Source organism: Falco cherrug, chromosome 8, assembly GCF_023634085.1.
Source record: "Falco cherrug isolate bFalChe1 chromosome 8, bFalChe1.pri, whole genome shotgun sequence".
Lineage (NCBI taxonomy): Eukaryota > Metazoa > Chordata > Aves > Falconiformes > Falconidae > Falco > Falco cherrug.
In genome coordinates this window covers 31,632,861-31,657,718 of record NC_073704.1, presented here as the reverse complement: position 1 = coordinate 31,657,718, position 24,858 = coordinate 31,632,861, and the positions used below count along the sequence as shown (strand labels likewise).

At 40.0% G+C, this 24,858-nt stretch overlaps 1 protein-coding gene across 2 annotated transcripts in view; it reads left to right on the top strand.

Annotated features, from left to right (window-relative positions):
* MYLK (myosin light chain kinase) overlaps positions 1-24,858 on the top strand; it is a 217,294-nt gene that overhangs the window by 104,095 nt on the left and 88,341 nt on the right. The window contains exons 9-11 of one of the 2 annotated variants that reach the window (XM_014279463.3): positions 2,219-2,422; positions 3,461-3,595; positions 9,068-9,220. In XM_014279463.3, coding sequence (XP_014134938.3) covers positions 2,219-2,422; positions 3,461-3,595; positions 9,068-9,220 — 492 coding nt within the window. Of the gene's footprint in view, positions 1-2,218; positions 2,423-3,460; positions 3,596-9,067; positions 9,221-15,269; positions 15,371-24,858 lie in introns of those variants that run through there. The other variant, XM_027804806.2, reaches the window with a different exon arrangement.

Here is a 24,858-nt window from a genome sequence, read left to right as displayed (position 1 = left end):
AAAAAAAAAATCACAACAAAACCATGGTTATTTATTTCATTTCTTGATAGTTCTTGCATTGTGAGTAAAGAATACAATTTATCTCACAAGCCCACACAGTAAGGTGGGGAGAAAATACTCCAAAGATCCTGACATCTTTTGAATAGTTTACTTTTTAGGTATATGAGTACTAAGAACATGGATTACTTTTCATCAGAGCTTCTCAATCACTTTGCAAAGTTTAACTAATTCATGATCCGGTTTGGTAGGGAAGTATAGTCCCTACTGTACAGAAACCAAGGAGATCATTCAGTTCTTATTGAAATACATTTTCGTTTGGCTTTGCACCCAAGGCACAAACTCTTGTCTGCAAAGGCAAGGCATCTGTAGGGAATGTACAGTGGAATGTCCCTAGTGCACTTTAATAAGTGATCTGAGAAACTTTCCCTAGAATGCTCTCTGCAAAGGGTGACCAAGGTTGCTTTCACAGGCTCTCTCTGCCTCCTGGTTGCAATGGACAATGGAAATGTTATTACACCCTGAAGGAGGCTTCTGATTGCCAGGCTGTCAGATCAGCAATGCTTCTGGGTCTGTACAGTTGCTACGAAGCATCCAGGTTCTTTGACACTTCAGGGCTTGTTTGGTTTTGATCCCCAGATTTTGGAGGTTCTCCCACCTCCACTGTTCTGCACTAATTGTCTGTGGATTCCAATATGCTCCTTCTCTGCTGAACAGGAAATAGAATCTTTTCTGAATAATAACTTCTAGATTCTAGTGGAGAAAATTAACAGAAAAAGGACATTTCCTGCTTTCTGATGTATGCAACAGGCATTCAGTTTTCTGCCCCATTTGTGGGTGTAATGGTAACCTGCCCCCTTCCAAATTTTTTTTATGGATTTGTAGCTGGATTTAGGGACTGCCTTCCCTCCCCCCAAAACCCAAGGAATTCCTTGTTTTCCTATTTATAGTCATTTATATCAGGTGAAATCCTGCTCCTAGCTTAGGGTTCCTCTTCTTAATAAGTCACTCCCCTATCCTTCTATTTTCTCCATTCAGAAGCCTTTCCTGCAGTATATCATATCTCTTTGTTATGGATATTCCTGCCTTCTTTTACCGTCTGTAACTTCTTCCAGGCATGAGCACTCTTGCTGTAGTGAAATGGGTAGAGCTGGGAAGGAACATCAGCAAGGTGGAAGCCTTGTTTGCTGTAATAAGTGAAGGATGGGATGGGAGACTTTTTGTGGCATTCTTTCCTAACCTCTCCGCTTTGCTCATCACAGCAACTGCCCTATGAAGTCCAGACCTCCTTCAGCATTACTAGGAGCCAAATCTGGTTCTCTAGAGCTCTGACACTGGCAAAGCAGGCAGTGAAGCCACAGTTGTTTTGCTTCTGCTCCCTGAAAGTTTACTGTCCTAGGAAGCTGCTTGCTTTGCCTACATCTGGACCCTAGTCTGGAAAAAAAATACCCAGAATGACAGAATGCTTGAGGTTGTAAGGGACCTTTGGAGGTCATCTGGTTCAGCACTCCTGCTCATGCAGCATCACCTACAGCAGGTTGTTCAGAGCTATGTCAAGGTGGCTTTTGAATATCTCCAGGGAGGGAGGCTCCACAACCTCTCTGGGCAATCTGTGCCAGTAATTAGTAACCCTCACAGTGAAGAAGTATGTACGTTTAGAGAGAACCTCCTGTGTTTCAGTTTGTGCTCATTGCCTCTGGTCCTATCACTGGACAGCACTGGAAAGAGCCTGGCTCCATCTTCTTTACACCCTCCCTTCAGATATTTATATACATTGATGAGATCACCCTCAAGCCTTCTCTTCTCCCAGCTGAACAGTCCCAGAATAAACAACCTTAGCGGTAGGTACCGTGGATTGCAAAGGTCTGCTAGGTGCTCTGGGAAACCAGTCTAGCAGGGTAGGAAGGACTGGGGAGACATTTCTTCCTTCCTCCTCTAATATCTCATCACATCCATTTTGTCTGTATTTTTTAGAGAAACAATGTTCAGATAGAAGTGCTTGGGGGTTTTCAAGTTATTTTAAAAGATAGACTGGCCAAGAGGTTTTGGAAGATCAGAAATATCAAACTGTCTTTTTGAAGATAGTTTTGTGTATTAATTGCTCATTAAGGTTTATATAATTATGTGTGTGTAAATAATACCTATTTTATACTAAAGCAAATAATGGAATTACACTAAGGGAAATACCTGTTCATGAAAATTCAAATACCTCGTTGTCCAGTTTCAGGGAAACCAAAACCAGATGTGGAGTGGTTCAAAGAGGGTGAACCAATTAAAGCTGGAGAAGATGTCCGAATATTTGAAGAAGATGGGATTCATTGCCTGTGGTTAAAGAAAGCCTGCTTGGGGCACAGTGGATCTTATAGCTGTGCAGCTTTCAACCCGAAAGGTCAGACTTCCACCAGCTGGTTGTTAACTGTCAGAAGTAAGTAAGCTCTTGTGAGCCCACTGAGCTGCACTTTGAAAACTGTGGCTGGGGTTTTCTAAGCTTTCAGAGGGCGGTGGCTACAAAATTTATATTACAACTTGTCAATGCAGGCTAATTCTGATTCCTAGCTCTGTGAATAAGGTGCTGTGGGATGGCTGGCAAGCCACATTTTGCATCAGATTCCATTGTGACCTTTTGTTTTTGTTGTTTGTATAGCTAAAGCCATATCATTGAATGTTTTATACACAGGAGACCTGTTCTCCACTGAGGTTTTTAGCATTTCTATAGAACACAGCGTATCTGAAATGTTTTGCAAGCACAAACCAATCCTGTGCAGTAAAGCGAATAAGAAGAAAAGGGAAAGGAATGAGAATTGTGTTCTGATAAATTCAAGTACCTCTCCCAACGACAAATTATTTTGAGCTTGAAGGCACTGTCTTGCTAGTCTGGTTGAAAGATTTGTTGGCTTCTTAGCAAATCCTGTCCTCAATTCTAATCTTTTCACCTGGTTTTAGGCTTTTTTCTGGAGGTATGATCATGTTTATGCAACATTACTCTATTTGCTGTGCCTGAGGTTAAACCAGGATACCCAAGATCCTCTCTTTCTGTCTCATGAGAGACCTGTAAACTGCATCCTTAAGTCACTCTGTTTCACTGCCAGCCAGGGGAATCTGGGACAGGGACTAGAAGACAGACAAGAAGAGAGAATGATTACCCTTCCTATTTGTGCTGAGCTCTCTGGTAACATGTTGTGTGCACTTCTAGTGCCTGGCTGCAAATAGTGGATTCTGGCATAAAAAGCCACCACCTAAGATACAGCTTGAGGGCTGGCAATGCATGCCATGTAGTTTATAGGGGAACCATTCCTTTCTTCATACCAGTCCATCGCTCAAAATTATTTCTATTCCCCAGTAAAACATTTCACTATGGTTAGCTCAGCCATGTCTCCTAAGCATACCTAGAAAAAGTCAGTAATTGCTAAAGATAATTTTGTCAATTTGGGTTAAATGAACTGTTTTCATTTTGGTTTTGAAGGGCCTAAAGTCCAAGAGATTGCTCCATGCTTTTCCAGTGTCTTGAAAGGATGCACTGTGAGTGAAGGGCAAGACTTCGTGCTGCAGTGCTGTGTAGCAGGCGTACCTGTGCCTCAGATCACCTGGCTCCTCAATGGTAAGGACCCCCCTGGTCTGCAATACATGTTTGCACACGTTTCCATCCGCAGCCTCGAATGCCACCCGTAGGAAGGCTGTGAATACTGCACAAAGCACTCTGAATCACCGTCATACAACCCACTGGAATATTTGAAGAAAATCAGTGTGCATACAAGTAACACGCACGAAGGGTTGCTTTCTTGGGCATTTTTTCTCTTACTGCAGTTCTCCCGTATGTCCAGCAGGGGGCTCTGGTGACAAGCTTGTACGCAGCTGGTTTTGGGGGTTTTTTGTTACACTCAGCTTTTCACCACGCTGCAGCAAAGGCTGTGTTGCTACTGTGTGCGGAACCCTGTGCTACCCCCACTCCTTTGGCACTAGCCTCTGCTCTGAGAATAACGGGTTGCCATCATGATATTGCAGGCATAATAAGTTCTAAGCAAAATAAGTGCAGTATATCACTCTTTACGGTAGGAAAGAAAACGATGCCCAATTCCATCCTTTCATCAGCCAAACAGGTCATAATTGGTATTAGCAGCTATGTCCTGAAGATCTTAAAATCCAGCTTTTCTGCTTGCTTCGTTACTAGAAATATGTTCCTTGAGATTCTAATTCTTGCCCAAAGCTGACTAAAAAAAGAGGATAAGTAAAATATTTTTCTCTTTTATCAGACTGTATAATTAACCCAGCCCTAATTACACAACTGAACATGCACGTTTCCCTTACAGTCCTCTCTTAATATTGGGCCCAAACATCAGTGTTTTGCTTAGATTCCAAATTATTATAGAGATCCAGAGACTACATGCTTTGTCTAAGGTCTCTTTCCATTTAGAGTCATATCTATTAAACACTAGACATTTATTCAGCTTAAATGTTGATCACCTCTATTACTCCTGAAGGGCAACTGATTTTTTTGCAGACTCTCCCAGGCTATCTGTGTGTATGTGTGTATGACTTAAAGACAAAGAACAGCATACTTTGCCACAAAGATATTTCCTCCAGAATTGTTTTTAAAATTAATTGTTTGCATATGATCTCTGTTTCTCTTTAGCTGTTCAGAGTAAATGGGTTAATTGAAAAAGGTGGCAGGACAAATGAACCATGCCCTTGAGATTGGTATGTTCCCACAGCCCAGTCTGTTTCCCTTCCCAGTAGCTCCATGTCTAGAACAGAAAGGCCACTGCCTTATTTACTACATGAAACATGTGAGTAAAGGCTCTGACACTCTTCTGCTGGAAATAAGTTGTTTCTCTGTCTGAAGGCTACTCTGCAGTTCCTCCTTTGCAGATGTGATTAGAATCACTGTTTTGCTGTGTAAGAATTGTGTCTTGCAGCACAGGAGGAGCAACTCTGATGCATAGGGTGTAATTTCATCTTCATGTTCCAAGGGTACCCCCTGCTCATGAAGGTTTCCCTTAGTCATTGAATAATGTAGTTATGCACAGTTGTCTTCCACATACAGAGCATCTTCCTGTTTCAGATTACTTTGTGTTACAGTTCATTGGGCACAGACACAGCTTCTCCATTGATGTAACCATGTTCTGTTTTGCTAACCAGAAAACTGTTGGCTCCTGAAAAATACAACCTAGAGATCAATAAACAACATATTTCTGTAGGCCTCCAGTATGCATTGTGCCTCCATGCCTTTTTCAGGATGTTTGTTCTGATTTGACCTTTCTTCTCACTAATCTCAAATGAGACTCCCCTTGTTCAGGTATAACCATGTTTATATTGCATCCAAGCATGTCATGGTTTAACCCCAGCCAGCAACTAAGCACCACACAGTCACTTGCCCCCCTCCCCTCCTGTGGGATGGGAGAGAGGATTGGAAGGGTGAAAGTGAGAAAACTCGTGGGTTGAGTTAAAGACAGTTTCATAGGTAAAGCAAAAGCTGTGCACACAAGCAAATGAATGCCATTGGGAGGCAGGTGACCAGCCATCTCCAGTAAAGCAGGGCTCCATCATGCATAACGGTTACTTGGGAAGACAAACACCATCACTCCAAGTGTCTCTCCCTTCCTTCTTCTTCCCCCAGTTTTATATGCTGAGTCCGTACATCTTATGGTATGGACTATCCCTTTGGTCCATTGGGGTCGGCTGTCCTGGCTCTGTCCCCTCCCAGCTTCTTGTGCCCCCTCATCCTACTCGTTGTTGGGGTAGTGTGAAGAGCAGAAAAAGCCTTGAGTCTGTGCACTTTTTCAGAACTCCATAGAAAAAAAAATCACATGGGGCAAGATGTGTGAAGTTCACAAGAAAATATCAAATGCAAATTGTCTTCTAAGCATGAGAATGATAGCAAACTAGAATTAATTTTTGAAAGAAATAGTAAGAAAAGTATGCATATTTCAGTGAAATAATGAATGTAAAGACCAAGCTTTCAAATCATCAGAAACATGAACAGAAGGCTGCTTTGAGAAACAAACAAAAAATAGAAAAAAAGCAGAAGTCTCTCCTAGGCTGGCCAGCTCTTGATACTGAACCACCTGTATGCTGTCCAGTCTGCCTTCCCACAATCTCCAAGGTATCCACACCACCTTAGAACTAAAAGACTTGCAATAACTTCCTGTACAATGTTACATACAAGTACCATTTTAGATACTGAGCATTTTTACCCACTGTGACTAAACACAAATATAAAACATTTTCCAAGTCATTATATAGATTGACTTCTCTTTCAGGTCAACCAAGACAAAAAATATGTGATGTATGCTATGCATTGTTTGTAATTACTTCTTAACATATGTGAGGATGTTGTCCTTCCATATTCATAGACACTGCACAGATAAAATCCACAGTTCAGTCAGGTAGTTCTTACTTGAGCTCTTACTCTTCCCTGCAGCTCTACCATCTTCAGTTTCTTTCTTAGATTTTATCCCTATTTTAATGATTTAAAGCATTTTTCCAACTTCTTCAAGATGGTTCTTTTGTCCTGTTGCTCTCACTCTGCCCCTTATTTTAAGTTTCTTTCTGAATTTGCACAGATTTACTGGTAAATTCCCTGAAAGTAAACTTCTTGTGTTTTAGTTCAGGTCTCACCAAAGCCTTACAAATAACTTCTCACATGTGCTCTCTGTGACAATACTTCAGTATGTAACTCCAATTTACTTTAGCTTCTTTAAATACTTTATTGGTAACTTCTTTTTAAATTGCAGGAATAAGGTCTATATGACTGTATTTTAAATATCTTCCTTTTCATGATGCTTTCCATGTGGGTTTTTTTCCCCCGAGTTGAATTGAAGCTCTTCCTGCTGAATGTAAGAACAGGATGACCATGACTTTAGCATCACAATTCTTTGAGCAGCATTTGGTTTTAGGATAGCTGTCTGATCTCTCCAGAACGCTTTTAATACATGGGCCAGGGTAAACTTTCCTTTCTTCTGGCATAACATGCCAGAAGGAAGGTATTTTTTGTTATTGTTCCTGCTGCCAAGCTGTCATGGAAGTTTGACTGTTCTGCCTCTGGAGAAGGGAACATTTCACTACTGGGAGAGTTGTTTTTATTAGATCAAAATATAAGTACAATGGACATAACTTAGAATCTTGTTGCTCATTATTCCTCAGGTCTGATATAGTTTTGTTTTCTGGGGTCTGATGAAAAAGGTTGTTCTGTAAATTAATGCACTACTTTGTGAACAGAGCTAAAAAATTGTCACAGTTTTGTTGGGGCCTGGAGTGAAAAAGAGGATGGCCTGAAAAAAAGTTGATGACATGGTGAAGGAGAGCGCATTTTCTTTTTCCACACAGAACACTTACCCTATTCATTTGCTTATTTACAACAGAAATAAAAAAGCATTGTTCTGTTTTTGATGATGCAGCTTTTATCTTGAGTGTATTTCTGATATAGTTATCATCATAGCACCATTAAGCATCATTAATAGTTTCAATGTCAGAATCCTAGACAGGATCCCTGTTAGATTAGATATTCTACACTCAGACCAGGAAGGCAGTCCAGTGTGCCATGTCCTCTTACAGAAAGCTTTGTCTGCTTGGGTTTTCAGCTGTACGTGTACATATTTGAATGTAATGTTATTCCCACATGCAAAAAATACGTGATTGCACCTAATAGTTACAACAGTCTATGTGTAACTGAGTGAAAGGGAGCTCAAAGGAACAAGTAATAAGAATATATGACCTGTGAAGATGGTGGAGAGAATTTATTTTGAAATTGGAGTCTTCTGGGCAGTTGATTAAATGTTCACCCATTTTTCATACAATAGAAAATTTGTTAACTTAACAAACAGATGACTTATAAGAAAAAAAAGAAAAACAGGATCAACCACCACATTTTATAATACATGTAATTATTGGATCATGCTGATTTTGGCACGTGTTTGTATTTCAGAGTGAAATTACATATGCAGATAGATGGTGCATAGATAATGACTGCCTTCTGATTTTGTTAGTGTTGAAAATCAGAGATGAGAGAAAAATCTGTTCCATCGTTTAATTTATCCTGTTCGTAGTGCAGAGCTGGTTCTTAGAAACCCCAGAGCCTTTGTCGTAATCTTTTAAAGTAATTTTGGCAATGAAATAAATTTTGATCTTTCCTTTTGACCATGATTTCCCAAGTGACAGATATCTTCGATTTAGTTCTGCACAATTTCTCTGCATTTTCACCTTCTTCTCTCAGATGACCCCAATTTCCTTTTCCAGCATGATGTTTATGCACAGATATCAGGCCCTCTTCAGCATTGCATACACTGGGAAAGCAACCAATGATGAGTCAGTAGTGGAAACTATTTAATACTGGGAAAACAGAATGCAGCAGCATTTCAGAAAGTAAGGCTGAGATTGATGACAGTTCCTGAAACAATGGCAAGGCAACTTTAACCAGTCTACACTCTAACATTTAAGCATGTTCCAAACCAATTCAAGGAATCAGTTTCTTAAAATAATAGTTCTTCTTTAATAGTCATGTCACCATAGATCAGACTGTACCTCTGTTACCAGACTATGCATACCGTAGTATAGGTTGACTGCCTGTGTAAATCAGCCTCTTGGCTCCATCATAGATTTTGCTGTCTCTCTTGGAATGTCTTCCACTACAAAGTACTTGATGGAGGACTTCAAGTGCTTCTCCATGCCCAACAGGTTTTGCACATCTAGACAATAACACTAATATCTAGTTTTAGGCAAAGTACAAGATGGAGACAATGTCTGAAGCATACACAGAAGACATTTCTTTTCTTACCCACCTGAAAGAGAATCTACTCAAAATACAAAGATAAACCTTCTTTCTCTCACTGCTACTCAAGATAGCACCCAGTGAACCTAATGACAAGATTTGTCTGACAACCATATTCTGCTTGTGCTGGGGATGCTGCTGTTTGTAGTCACTAGAGAGCAGGGGCCATGCGCTAGAGAGCAGGATTTGGCTCTGCACTTTAATATACTGGCTGGTGTTAGGCATCCATATTTCACTGAAATCAGGAATTGCTTTTGAAACTTGTGGCCGATGTATTAAGACAATTCTCTTCCTTTCTGTCTACAGACCAGCCAATTCAGTATGCCCATTCCACTTTTGAAGATGGAGTTGCAAAACTGACTGTCCAAGATGCCCTACCAGAAGATGATGGCATTTATACCTGTCTGGCTGAAAACAACACAGGACAGGCATCTTGCAGTGCTCAAGTCACAGTCAAAGGTGAATATCTCGACCTGCTGTAACGACTGCAAGGATATCAGCTGTAATCTTTTCTAAAAAACCTTGAATCCTTAAGAGAGGTGGTTGTAAATGGGTTCTGTGTTTTTTCTAAGCTGGGTACCTTTTCTCTCCTTTAGAGGTGGGTGCAACTTAAGTGCTTAAGGACTATGAAATGTAAGGTAATATGCATGTTTCAGGAAAAAGTAGTAATGCTGTGACCTTAGCAAGAAGGGCTTAGTGTGGTACAGAGCAGAGAGGCTAAGTTTTGGAAGAGGTGTACCAGTGTAGGAAAGGACTGTCGCTGCTGAAAGAAAAATAAGGTCAGTACCACCAGTATCACCCACCAGGCAGAGTGCATTGTGGTGAGTAGGCAGATGCTACCCCTTTCTCTTGAAAGGCAGAGCACAGCGACCAGTGCCAGGGACTGCAATTATGATAGCGAATGCCAATATTCTTGTTTTGCTACCAGGATTTATTAGAGATAATTCTGAAGAGGTATATGTATCAGCTAATTAGGATCAGTATATCTCTAAATAAGCATAATGTTGACAGTGAAAGTACCAGAAGAATGTTGCAGTAAGCAATTGAGGTGATCTGTTGTCTCTGAAATCTGAGAGCACCCTCTTTGCAAATATCACTAATTTGATACCCTCAGTGCTGATTTGAGACAGCTGATTTGTCCATGAAAGCCATAATTCTGCATCAGGATCTGAACAAACACAGTTTAAAAGACCAGAGATGGCAGTGAAGACAAGAGGTGATAGAATTCCATGGGTAAATTGAACAGTGAGGTCATATCAATCAGTATTATTGTCATTATTCTTAAAATTTCACCTGGAATCAGTTTATACAGGTGTTCCATGTTATGGAGATAAAAGTCTCTCTCCCTCAGACTCCCCCTCCCCCTACAATCAAGCCTGTATTTGGTATTTTTCATCTGCAAATTATTTTTTCCTGAAGTTATGATAGTTTGGCACTGCCTGTCCAACGGACTGTTGAGTGACAGTTCCCGAGGGGACTAGTCCATTTGTCTATGACCAAATAATACCTGCTCCAAATTCATACACACAGCTTGGTGGGAAATGTACCCTGATCCCTGGGATCGCATGATTTGTGTTTGTTTGCCAATGTTCTGTGGTGTTTGTCTACAGCACTTCAGTGATATGCATGCCCCTATTCTGTCTGCATGAATCTGCTTAAAACTCTAGACAAGCTTAAAATGAAAACAAAGTAATTCTGGTAAACCTATGAGTTAATTTCTTGATTACCAAATTGGAAATGCAGTCATTCCTTCCCTTCCCTCCCGCTCCCAAAAAAAAGGCATAAAGTAGGAAAACACTGATTTAAAATGAGCCTGAAATTAATCTGTTCTCAAAGCTGTCATTTATAATTTCTCTGAAACATTTTATCTGCATTAGCTAAGGGGCAATCAAGAGTGCTCCACCTCAAGGGAGCTGTCTTTGACATGGGACTTGCTGATTCTTCAGTGGGACAGAGAAGCCAAAAAGACAGCCCCTTTCTTACTAACTAACCATTTCTGAATTATTTTAGGGTTGACATACAATGTTAACGTGGGAACAATAGTGAGCTAGCCTTCCCCTAGGCTTGTGTGCTCTGCTGAGCTATTTCAGGCTGTTGCATGAGTTGGATTACTCCTGTACTTTAGCTAGTCTGGGGCTAGAATGCTACATTGCCACTATTAGGGGGAATTTGTTCCTCCCTTTTGCATCCCATTCTATTTTCTGGGAGTCATGGAGTGTGGGTGCAAGAAAAAGAGCAGAACTAAGGACACGCGTGACAGCCTGTAAAGCCATGTGTTCAATACTTTTTCAGCTTTAGCTGTCCCCTTCCCTTCCTCCCTAAAACTCATTATGTTCTTGTTGCCATAAGGATTATAGTAACTTTCCTCAAGACTTAGATCAATGTGGATTTGCCTACTGAAAATAGTACCAAATTTAAAATCGCGATTTCCAAATCTCTTATCTGTTCATATATTTTTTCCATCAGATCCTCTAGCAAATGCTTACTGGCATTAGAGTTCCCTGAGACTCTGAACGCTGCTGCTGAGGCTTCTCTAAATGCTCAGCTTTTACAGACAGATTACAGCAGGAAATCACTGTACGTGCAGAAAGAGAAAAAACTTCAAAAATCCTCTCCTGACCAAACATTGATAAAACTGTTTCTGAATTGTAACCCATCTCTCTCCAGTTCCTTTTTATCTTCATGATTTCAGGTTTCATGCAGTTCTCAGTTTGTTCATTCATTGCTAGAGAAATATTTTCCTTTTGTATGTGAAAAGTAATTTGTATTTAATCTAAGAAGGAATTGATGTTCTTGGCATAGCATCAGTATCAGGCCAATGTCAGAATTCCTCTTTTCTTTAACTTGCTTCTGTGCTCCTTGGACACATCTCTTAAGTCTATCTGGGTCTAAATTTCACTTCATATTGCCATTTTTGACTTTGCAGTTCTAATGCAGCAAGGGTCTCATGGAGGGGCATATCTACTGTGGTCATTGGGGAAACTTTACCTGGAGTGAATCAGAATTATTTAGGTTGAAAAAGACCCTTAAGATCATCAAGTCCAACAGTTAGCCCAGGGCTGCCAAGTCCACCACTAAACTGTGTCCCTAAGCACCACATCTGTGCTTTTTTTTAACACTTCCAGGAGTTGTGATTCCACTACATCCCTGGGCAGCCTTCCAATGCTTGACTGCCCTTTCAGGGAAGAAATTTTTTCTTAATCTCCAATCTAAACCTCCCCTGGCACAACTTAAGTCCATTTCCTCTTGTCCTATTGCCTTTTATTTGGGAAAAGAGACTGTCCCCCACCTGCCTACAACCTTCTTTCAGGTAGTTGTAGAGAGCATTAAGGTCCTCCCTCACACTCCTTTTGTCCAGGCTAAACTGCCCCAGTTCCCTCAGCTGCTCCTCACAAGACTTGTGCTCCAGACCCTTCCCCAGCTCCGTTGCCCATCTCTGGACACACTCCAGCACCTCCATGTCCCTGTTGTAGCGAGGGGCCAAAACTGAACCCAGGATTCGAGGTGGGGCCTCACCAGTGCCCAGTACAGGGGGACAGTCACTGCCCTGGTCCTGCTGGCCACACTGTTTCAGATACAAGCCAGGATGCTGTTGGCCTTCTTGGACCTGGGCACGCTGCTGGCTCACGTTCAGCCGGCTCTCGACCAGCACCCTCAGGTCCTTTCCTGCCAAGCAGCTTTCCAGCCGCTCTGCCCCCAGCCCGTAGAGCTGCTTGGGGTGGTTCTGACCCACGTGCAGGACCCGGCACTGCACCTTGTTGAACCTCATACAATTGGCCTTGGCCAAAGAATTGTCTGTCTTAACAGTAAAACTCAGTTTTATTTTCAAAAGCAAAAAGTTCCACCATCTAAATTAAATCAATCTCACAGATAACTCAGAAAAGTCCCATACTGGCAGCATGGATAATCAGTGACAAACTTTGAAAGGAAAAAAAAAACAACTACAACATAATCCTCATGTCTGAATTCTAACACAAGATAATACTTAAACCTGCTAGTAGGTTACAGGTGTTATCTGGCCACATATTATGTTTTCTGATGATCTTTTGTGCATTCTTTGCCCTTTACAAGATCTGTTGCTTTGTTTTTGTCAAAGAAAATTTCCTTTCGTGCAGTTATTGTAGGAAACAACATTTTAAAGTCCCTTTGCCCTATAAAGGACTACTGCTCCAAGTCCTGTTAAACACAAGGTGAGGGGAGGATGCTTTCAGCATGCTTTGTGCTGGGCCTTGGATAACTAGCTAAGTTTTTTGTGGCATAGCATTCCTTCTAAGTCATCAGCCTCAGATTCATTTATGGTTGTCTTTTGCTTCGTTATTATTAAGCAGGATAAATTCTGCCTAGCTCTGAGCAACCTCAGTCCTCCCTTGGTTTTGTGCGTAAAAACACTGAAGGTTTTTCTGAAGCTGTTTGTAGGAGGCTTTTGGCACTGTGTTGGAAAAGTCCCACGCTTCATATGGATGGGGCATAAGAAATGCAATGGTCTTAAAAAATTCAAACTTCTCAGTCTTCTGCATATTTAAGACAAGAAAATAACATCTCCAGATCATTTAAGTGATCTGAAGGCTGAGTAAATTGGAATAGATCCATTAGGTAGTCTGTGGAGAAAGTAAGTTAATCAAGGTGAAGCTAATTTTGGCCTTGTAAAAGGCTAAGTAGACTAAATTGAATCCTGACAGCTGTCTTCCCTGTGACAGTGTTTTTTTACAGCTGAAATACAGGTAGAGATGAACTACAGACAACGAGCAGCACTTCTTTAAAGAACAAGCCTAACAAATGTTTTCACCATGAGAACTTTTTCTAACCAAATTTTCCAGTGAGTGGGGTGCATTGGATAAAATGCTAGATTAATTAGTCTAATACAAGAAAACCTGAGGGATGAAAAAGACGGTCCAGGTTACCCAAACATTCAATGATAAACATTCCTGAAATGAAATGTTTGCTGCTCTGCAAATACTAGAATCTTTTTCTTTTGAACTTATGCATCATTTTCTATACGTAGGAAAATCAGGAAAGCTTTGGGGCCAATGTAGAATTTTTAAAAAAAGTTTTTAAGTAATATGTGCATGATTGAGTTGTTTCTGTAATTATATATGCAAGCTAGGCAATTGGGTTGGTGTTCCCATTTAATATTACAGTTTTCATATTGTTTTGTGATACGAAAATAAGTATACAAGCCATTTTTTAAATACACCGGACATCCCATTTACAAGAACGCAAACAACAAACAGCTCCTTAACAGGGCTATGCAGGGTACACTCAGGTCACCTGAAATATGCAGTGATTATATACTGATGGTCATTGTAGATACTGAAGTGGAATATTAATATTAATCAGGTTTTTATCAGTGTGGCTGAACATTTTAATGAGATTTTTATGAATAGGAAACTGAGGTGAGAAATTAATTGACCCTGGATGTACCTATATAGTGCGCCAGTGTTAGTGTCTTGCAGTGGCTGTGACAATCAGAGTACGTAGGCAAGACAACTAGTGGTAATAACTAGTATAGCTGGAAGGTAAGGCCCGCTTCTAGGCCTAGTAACAGTTCTTCACGTCTGCCTCATACCTAAGATTGGCCTTTTGATACACGGTTGTCTCTGTCAGTTAGCTAATTGCTGAGAAGGTGTTATAGGTCAGATCCACCTGTAGAAAAGATGTGTCAAAGGGATATTTAACCACCTGACATTCATGCTAATACCCGGGTGTACTACACAAGATTACAGGCTGGAAGGAGAACAGGAGTAAGGATGGACCATATGGTGGACTCAATCTATTGTGCCAAACCAAATTAATACTGTGTGTAGGAAGGTTTTGTTCTTTTGCAAACAGACTCTGCATGTGAGAAAGGCAGTTAAATGATTTTTTCAGGTTTCTCTAGGTATGGTATCAAGCTGGAGTGCTTGTTACATGAGGGCGGACTCCCAAGAGAATGTCTTTCTCTCTTACAGTTCTGTAGTAGATGACAAACAAAATATCTGACCCATTTCAGGCTCCTTGAGAGTTCTCCAGCCTCCTCCCACTAGGCAGCAGTGTCACTGACTGACATCAGGGAGGGCATGAAGTGTGTAGATAGTGACAGCAGCACCATAGGCTTTCAGCCAGGGTACTTTTGTGGGCTCTGATGCTCTGCAGCCACCCCACACCACTTCTGCACACTGCTTTTTTGAATAGAGGCTTAATACTGCCTCCCTTGGTGAGCAAACACTACTCAGCAAATAATGCTGCTCCTGCTCATTGGCTCTTGAGCTCATTTCTCCCTCCTTGCCCACAGTGCAATTTCCTGACTTCATATCTGATCCCCCTTCCCCCCTACCACATTCTGTTCACACTTTCTTTTTTTTTTTTTTTTTTCAGTGCAGCCTCCCCAGCATAAGTGTCTATGTTGGGAAGTCTGTAGCCCTTACAATCCGATTACTGTAGTCATTCATTGATTGTTGGACAAGCAGATTAGAGTCACCTGAAAGCCTGTCAGAGTTCCTGCTGTAACCAGTTTGTAAGAGCAGTGAGGGGAGATGCTTTCTGGAAAACCAGTTTGTTTTGTTCCTGTCACTCTTCCATCTGGTGTGAGTGAGACCATAAAATATAACCAGGTGGAAGAAAGCCTTTCAGGTAGGAATCTTTTCTTCCAGTCATGAGAGATGCTATCTTTAGGTCACGGGTTGTTTTTCTTTCTATGTCAGAATGACCTCTCTTAGACACTAATGTTTTAAAGAAGTTTATCATTGCAATAAGCAGCCTCTCTTTGAAGACCTAATTGAGAGGCTACAGCTTTGTTTCTATGAGATATATCTTTCTGCCTAAAGTAAACAAAGTATGATGTCTTACTTGCCTACAGTGATGAAATATTTGTGACAGCTTTTCAAAGTCACTATTTATTTGAAAGCATTTTGCTGTATTTCAAGCGTAATATAAATATAAAGGGCTATAGAAGACTTTCCAAATTATGCAAGTTTAGTCTTGTTAAATGTCCAAAAGGCATTCCAGACCAGTAGCCTGGGGGAACCACTTGGTTATGTAAGAATTGGTTTCAGAGCTCTAAGAGAAAGGAAGGGGGGTTTGTTGCTGTATTGAAAGGTCAGAGGTAAGCTGTCATGAGCATCAAAGAAACTCTTGCAGTGTTTTCAAGAGTGTCCCAAAGTTCTCAGTCCAGCACTCTGTACAGGCCACTAACAGCTGTAATCCTTGGAAGACTAAGCTTCTTTTTTTAAAAAAAATTGCCTTCTCTCAGCACCTCAGAACCAAATGTGAAACACAATTCCAGCCAAAGACCAAAAATGAAGGACAAAAGCAAAATGTGTAGAAGTTTTCAATGATACAGGATTTGTGCCATCAATATAAACAATGTTCCCGAAAGACAGCTTCTTGTTATAATTCATTTCCAGTAAAAGGGGAACCAAATTTGGATGCAAATGAGGGATAACTGCTTGCAGAGTAAGCAGAAGTTAAATGACAGGAACTGCATTAATATTTCTTATAAACAAAAACCAAAGATGAGATGCTAACAAAAAATGTTTAATTAAAAAAAAAAAAAGATGAAAAAAAATCCCCCCCCTACATCTGATTCTCTTCTCAACTGTGAAGTGATCAAATGCTGTGAACATGAAGCTATTATGTAGCACAATGACAGAAAACAGATGGTTGTTGTAACAGTCTTGGGAATGGCCTTGCATTGGCCAAGGGGCAGACTGTCACATCTTGGATTGCCAACTTCTATAATGCCTTAAGTTCCAGATGAAAAGTGGAAGTCATCGAAATACATACAAAACCTGTTAACTGAACAGATGCCTAAGTAATTCTGAAAACATGGGCATAATGTTACCCCAAATAATGTTTCTAAGCTGATGTGGATTAGCTATTGGGAACTCACACAGTCAGCCATCAGACTTTCTTGTAGGATTAGCTACATTTATAAAACTCTCCAGAAATTACCATTGTGCAGGTAGATTTGAGTTAGGCAAGTTGTAGGTTGGGAAGGAGCCTTTGTCAGAAGTAATCACTGAAAATCAGTCCCAAAGCATCTGAGAGTTTGATGTAGCATGTGTTTTTCTGGAGGAAAATTGACTTGGTTTCTGACAATAAGCATCATTTCTGTCTGCATTCATTTTCTGGCCTTTTTCCTGCTTTTCTCATGTGGTTATGAATTCACCCAGCTTACGTTACATCTATGAATTGAATTCCAGCCTAGCTTTGCCAAGCTTCCTTTCCATGACTACTAGATTAACTTGAATTTATCAAAACACCATCCTGTTGTGCAAACATTGCTGAAAAAATGACAAAGAACAAATGCATATTTTAACGACTTCTGTACCATCAGTCACGGTACATTAGATGGAGTAGCCACCAAAAAGAAATTTAGTTTGTAGAATGGTTATGTAACAATTAAAACCACAACACTAGTAAAATGGCTAAGTGCTAGAAGTGACCTGTTCTACCATTTGAGCTTTTCATATCTAAGTGCTTCAAATTTAGGCAGGGTGAGAGTCGCAAGTGGAAGAGTACCTGTAGGACTGATGTTTGCCTTTAAACTACAAATCAAAAGGTGAAATAGGTCTTTAAGCAAGTTGGTTTCCCAATGTTAGAATTGAAATTATAGAGGCAGCAAGACAGACTCTAAGGATATATCTGTGTTTACTTTTCTGTTTAGTTTTTTCAATTTTTTTTAAAAAAAGTTAATTAACACTTTTGTTGGTATGAGTTTTGTCCTTTTCTATTAATCTCTCTCAAATTTGGGAACAGACATGTTGGCTATTTAGAAGCCTGTTGAGTACCTTGCATTAACAGATGATGTAAAACATGTACACAAACATATATATGCTCCAGTGCAAATATCTTAGGAAGTTTCACTTAAAGAAAGGTTTTTGCATAAGCACAGGTACATGGCCAGTACTTACAGAAAAGCAGAGGATGTCAAGGTCTCACAAAAAAAAATAAAATTTAAAATGGCTTTTAATCAAAGGACTCATTGAGCTGAAGGGATTGATTTGAGAGCAGGGTGATGTGCGTGTTTCTTCTCTGTATACATTTTTTTGTGACTACCATTATCAAAAGTATAGGGAAATGGGAGGACCATGGAGAAGAGTTGTGAGTGTCTAAGTTAGGGATATTCAGCACCATCAGAAAAAGAAGAGCTTTAAAGGTGATGAATAAAGATTTGCTTTATGAATAGCATATGCAGGAGGAGAAGGAGGATTGTAGAAAAGGAAGGTCTAAGTAATGAAGAAATGGGCTGGCCTAAGGGAAGCATCTGTCTTTGAGTTAGGTGACTAAAAAATCTGAAATTTTAAATACATAAGCTGGTGTATACATAGCCAAGTAAGGATGGCAAGTTCTTAAAGGTTTGTTTCCTCAGTTTAGTCTTACAAATTTAACAGCATGTTGCTCAAGCATATAACTGCGTTGCAGCATGGAGTCCCTGGGTTAGTATGACCAACCAAAATGAAAACAAAGCTGAAAAAACACACACAAGGCCCCCATGCTGAAATTTAGCAGGTCCTCCCTTGTACTTACTAGTTCTGCAAGTCTATGCAGCTCTCTTGCCCTAAAAGGCAAAAATGTCCACGTAACAGAATTTGTGGTATGAATATTTGGAACAGAAAATATATCTAACTAGGCAGATAGACCACTCTAACACCTGCTGCAGCACTTCTTCATATCTAATTTTGTCAAGCAAAGATACCTCACTTTTAGAAGAATAAGGTTTCTCTTCCACATGCTGGAACAATACAGAGATGTCAAGTGTCTTATGACAGGTATAGTGTGAGTCCTAACGAGCAGGTCGTTCGTTTGCAGCAGGGGAAAGGAACAGAAGGCAGGAAATTTGTACAGCTGTATACTACTGGAGGTGTTTACATGCAGCTTCATGTTAGTCAAGCTTTGACTGCCAGTCCACATACACAGACTTTCCCTTTTTTGTTGTTGTTGTTGGTTGTTTGGGTTTGGTTTTGTTTTGTTTTCCCCAGTGTAATGTCTTAGTACAACGTATTTTTAATATAAATTCATCAAACAATGCCATACTAGAACAACCTTACCTTTTCTGGACTAAAATGCCAAACAAGCCTTGCTCTAGAATGAGCTCCTGATACCAACTTTGACCCAGAAATACAATGTTGATGTATTTTTTCCTTCCCTCCCCTTATATTAGTCTAACTTCAGTGCTTCCTTGGTCTCAAGCTGGGTCTTACTGGTCTTATTTGAGAGATTCCTTAAAAGCATTCTTAGTATGGTAACCTTTTGATTACTTACTCAAGAGAGTGAACAGAACTATTTTGATATTACTACAGGTAACTTATTTGCCAGAGGAGGGAAGGGCTGAAGGGGCTGTAACTCTTCATATCAGTGACATCCTCGGGGGTACTTGTCAATTATGTGATTGCCTGTTCCTATTGTCCTTACACTGCATTTCATCTCATGCACAGCCCGTTTTTTTTTTTCTTTCTAATGGAAGTGGTATCTCTGTACATCATGAAAGTACAATTAAGTTAAATTCTTCTGGGAAGCCATACAAAAAATTGAGACTGCACATGTGAGGGTGAACTTCTGCCTCAGCAGTATGCACATTTTCACTGCAGAGCTAACCTGGCTGGATCTAGCATATGTGAAGCACCTTTTCTCCAGTTCTCCGTCTTAGATAGGTATCTTCTGGGGAATTTGTTAGCAGTGGACCAGCCGAGATGCCTTATAAATGCATTCGATAGGTATAAACACTCAGGCCTTCCATGGAGTTACTGTCTGTGGCAGTGACGAAAGAGCAATTACTTGATGTAAAAAGGGTTAGTTATTAATAAAGCAGACATTTCTGAAGGCAAAAGCAAACATCACTTTGCTGCGAACACTTCCAGTGAGACTGTCACTGAGGAATTTGGTCTGCTGGCTGCAAAGTTATCTGCCCTGAACCCATCTGGCTCCTCTGTATCTCTGTCCCTTGCACTCCAAATTGAGATTTTTCCTGAGGAGGGGAGGTGAAGAGGGAGATGGTGAGCTCTTCTTCCTGGGATCCATTGACAGGAAGCATGGGAATGGTTTAAAGCTGCATAGGTGAGGTTTAGACCGGACATTAGGAAGCATTTCTATACTGAAAGAGTGATCAAACACAGGAACAGGCTTCCCAGAGGGGTGGTCGATGCCCCAAGCCTGTCGGTGTTTAAGAGGTGTTTGGGCAATGCCCTTAACAACGTGCGTTAACTTCTGGTCAGCCCTGAAGTGGTCAGGCAGCTGGACTAGGTGATTGTTGTAGGTCCCTTCCAATTGAAATAGTCTATTCTCTTCTATTTTGACTGTTTCTCCAAAATCATAATTATTATGGATGTAATCAGTCTTTTGATAGTGGGATTTCTGGGGTGGCATCTCTTTCAAATGCTGTGGGTTGCGGAACAAACTGAGTAGACAAAACAGAGGTTAAAATGTTGATGACCTGGTGATAGCCCATACAGAGGGAAAGACTCTGGGAAGAAGGAGTGTACCTGGAGCTGTAGGTTAGGGCTGGAAGACTAGTAAAATAAATAGATTGCCAGACTGAATAAAGTGGAACTCAGCCTCCTTTGTATATCCCTAGCCACCTTGACTAGTGTAGGCTTAGGGCATTGTCAATCTTGGGTTAACAGTTTTTGTGTAACGCAAGGCAGAGCATCCAGACTATAACTTGGCCCAACTCTTCAGCGAAAGCATCTCCCAAGGATATTTAAATCTTGCCTTCCATTTACAAAACCAGATTGTAACTGCAAGAATAAATGATGAGAGGTAGGTGTGTAAAGAACACTGCTAGGTTATTAAACGTCTTGTTCTCATGAACTAAATTTGCAAACTGGCATACTAACCTGAGATCTTTAGTAAAACATGAATATCTCTTTATGTCTCAAGAACATAGAGGTCTCTTGTTTTTTAATGCCAGTATAAATCAAGTTTGGAACCCTTGGAAAACTTGCAGAAAATATTTTGACCATATCACTTCAGGCTTGAGACAGAAAAATACTTTACAGGAAGATAGACAGATGAGATGAGTGTCCTAATGCCAATTTTCTGTCCTATAAAATCTGTTATTTTTGAGTTGATAGTATTGTTAATGTGAGATCTGGTAACAGCCGCATTTATTAACATTGAAAATATTTGGACAGGTGAAACTTTTCAAGATGTGTGTGTGAACCTGAGTCTTGCTTTGAGAGATTTCAGTGAAATCTGCTGCTTCTCTCTCTGAGCTTGCTCACACAGAGAGCTTTTTGAGTTAAGCATTCTCCTCAGCTCAGTTGACTTATTAGCCTCTGAGCCAAAATGATACTTAAACACCATAAATGGTAAACGTTGCTGAGGCAGTCCTTTCGCACGGCCCAGACTAGGCATTATTTGGCAGTTACCCACATGATTCTGGCAAACAGATTCCTCAAGTATAATTAAAACTCTTATAAGAGTAAACAGTGCAAGTTGTTTGCAGCGTTCTGAACATAAGGCAGCAAGCTCTCTACTCTCATGTCCTTGAACTGTAACCAGTTGTAACCCTGATCTTGTGCAGCTGTTAACTGCGCTGCAGGTGTATATGTGCAGGGCTGCAGCTGACCCTGTTTGAGACGGGGGCTGGATGAGATGATCTCCAGAGGTTCTTTACAAACTCAGTTATTGTGTGATTCTGTGCACTGTTGAGCATGATACTTCAACAGGAGATGTCAGCATTCTGCAGCTCACATTAAAAAGAAGTCTTCAGTACATCTGGGTAGGCAAAGGAACAAGAAAATTCACTAGAATAGATGATGTCCATAAAATGTTACCTAGCCTGTAGTGAAAACAGTTAAAACCCAGGTCCGGTCTTTGGAAACCTTCTTAAAGTTTGCATCCTAATCTGCATTTTCTTCACTCCAGTTTCAACAGCAAATATGGGAATGGAAATGCCACAGTGCAGTTATTGATTTGTATTTAGCTTCTCTCCAAGTGTATAGATTTACCTGTATCTTTTGCCTTAGAAAGTAAGTAGTTGGTTGCATACTTGCAGTTAAACTGGCACGTGTACTGTATAATTGATTTGTAGTAGGTTAACTGTTCTGTGCAGCATGAATTGTCCGCTTTTACATATACACCTTCAACACAATAACTCACCATTTCTTATTGATATAAAGATGTTTACAGTTGCGTTCAAACACCAAATTCTGATCCAGGTCTAGGTTTTAAAAAATTCAAGTGTATTTTGGCTTAGGCCCACAGCTAACAGTAAGACTCCTCTTGCAATAACTTCCAGTCTGCAGATATGTGGAGGTTAAATTTATGTAAGAACTCTTTAAATCCTGGATTGAGAAAAGTCAAATAATAGGAAATCATTCTTTATCATCTTAAATTTCTATTAATACAAGTTAATAGTCACTGAAGATAGATTAACTTATTATTATGCAAACCCAGGTAAACAGAATAAGAGATTAATAGAAATAGTTTTGTATCAGAGGCAATAAATCTCTTTTCCCATTCCCAAACAGGCTGAGAATCTGTATTTTTGTAAGAAACTGGAAAAGTTTTAATTCTTATAATCTCTGTGAATTTAATGCACTCAGTGGTTTTTTTTAAACGTAGATTTGGATGCTTATTGGAATGTCTAATAAAAAAAATGAACCCTTAGGGGTAAGGCAATGCTGTGGGAAAAGCCTTTATTACTTTTGCTTTGTAGAAAACATGTGTGGGTATATAAGGTACCCTTTAAATGCTTTGGTTACTATTTCTGGTCTCCCAGGCTGTGTTTCCCACTGAGCTGTGCACTGAATCTTGCTGTTTCCCAACGTTCGTGAATACTAAAGCCTGAGGAAAGGCAAAACCCATAGGAACTATACAAGTGGGATCATTGTCGTGGACTTTTAAATCTATCACCCTGCGTTAACACCTTATCAAAAACCTGTTGAAATGAGGAAGAGATCACTGCTCACCAGAGAATACCCCAGCAGGGTTTATTTATTATGCCAGACCACATCTCTGTGCAAAAATTGTTAAATTTCTTGATCTCATAATCTTGTGAGTGCTTTAAGAATTCAGTGCTCTATAAGCAGCCTTTGAGAAAATCATACTGTCTTCTGTATTAACTTGCGTGATTTGATGTGCATGAAACCAACTTTAAAAATTGTGGCAGCTTTTATAAGCTACTATAAAATAAACTATTTGCATGGTCTGAAAACAAGTTACTGAAATGTACCTGTGTTTTATCAAGCCCACTCCTATGCAGTGCTTCCTGATACTCCTCCTGAATTGCTTTGACATGATACACCTGGGAAGAACTCACTGCAGCAGCAGAAGTTGATTAGGGAAAGGAAAGGTCGGGAGAAAATTAACTTCCTGGAGTAGAATTCTTTTAGTCACTATGGCAGTACTCCTATTTTTTAACTCTTATATTTCTTCTCATTCTTAGAGGTGAACCTACACCTACTTGAATGTAGTAAGAAGTAAGAGTGGTGAGGGAGGTGTTAAATGGCTATAGGCGATTAAAGCGTATTAACATAACAGGAAGAGATCAGATCTCCCATTTTTCACATCCAGTTGATTAAAGCTTGAGGATGTGTAGATATATAACAAAATCATGCCCTTATGCTAATGTCAAACTAGATTTTCCTTAGGTTCCAGATTTCCTTTCTGGTTCCAGATGTGCCATATTTTTATTGTATGTAGTTTTGGCAGCAAAAATGCCCTGCGGTGTTACGAAAGAGCTTGTTCAGTGGGAAGCATAGTGACTTGCTGTACCTGAGCTGCGAGCTGTACCAATGCTTTCTTCTTTCTCTTCCTTCCCCTGCTTTGGACGCTGAAGCTGGCTGTCCCTGAACAGCATGTGAATTTTGAACCCCAGCAGAGTTCATGTGGCGAAAGGGGCTTTGTGGGAATTAGGGGAAGCTAGCCCTAATACTGGCCTTCCATTGCATGCAGCTTGCTTATTTTTGTCCTTTTTTCTTATCTCCTTGCCCTCTGCTTTGCTGGTGCAAGTCACAGATTTTGTTCCGTATGTATGAGACTAGCTAGCACTTAGCTTTGGCCAGGGCATGTGAACTTCTACGGTTGTTATGCTTTCTGAAGCTACTTTTTGCTAGCAGTGCCTGGGGTTTTGTGTATGGTTTTCCTTGTACTACTTTCCTGGAAAAATAATTAGCCGAGCATTTCCAAAAGGAAGTAAAATCACACAATATATTTTCACCCTAAATAGGAACAGTAGTTATTTGCTTGATCCTGAACGAGCAGCATCCCTTCTTTTCCCAAGTACCCTCCACAACCAAATCAACTGCTGTTTTTCCAGACAAGAGCAGTAAAGGCTAAAATTGAAGAAGCCCTTAGGTATATTAAAATAAGCTGTGAAAATGTACAGTGCTGCTATCTCATGGTAAAATTCTGAAACATTAAAGCCTTCATCAGAAGAGCACTGAGTTATGCATAGTGCTATGTAATAAATAAACAACTAAAAGCATTTACAGTCTTCAGAAAAATTTGAAAATAGTTAACATTCAGGCTTTGCAATTTGGCCTCTGCATGACTGTATCGGTCCCTTCAGAGAAAATGCAATGACTTTAGAGTAAGACTGAATAAAAGTAAATGATGTAGTTTTAGACTGGCTGTGTTGTCTTGTGTAAAACATCTGCAAGAAGCTGAAGCTGTCAGTAGGTCAGTTTAATTTTTTTCTAAGTCTAGAATTTCACAGTATCAAATTTTAATTAAAGGAAGAAATGTTCCATGAAATTAATCCCTATGACTTCTTAATGAACAAATAGCATTTATGGATTAGAACTTAAGCCTTTTTAATTGTTGCCTCCAAGTCAAGGAACATTTGACAGTTTTTGTGATGTTCTGCTTAAGCTGTTGGTACAATAAACATATGTTACTGATCAACATATACTACTGAACAACAGTAGCATAAGATTAGAGATCCCTGTTAAAAAAAAAAATAAAAGTAGGGGAGAAGGCTTGTGTTTTGAAGAAAGCCTGTTCAGGTTGCCATGGAGTCAGTTTATTTAGCCATAGATTTACTATATCCTGGATGCTGCACATTTGGAAAGGAATACTGGTTGCCTTAGCTGTGATAGCTTCTAATTTTTCAGCTCTTATATACAATAGATTTCATATCTGTAGTAAAGAAAGGCCTTCGCTGCCCCTGTGGT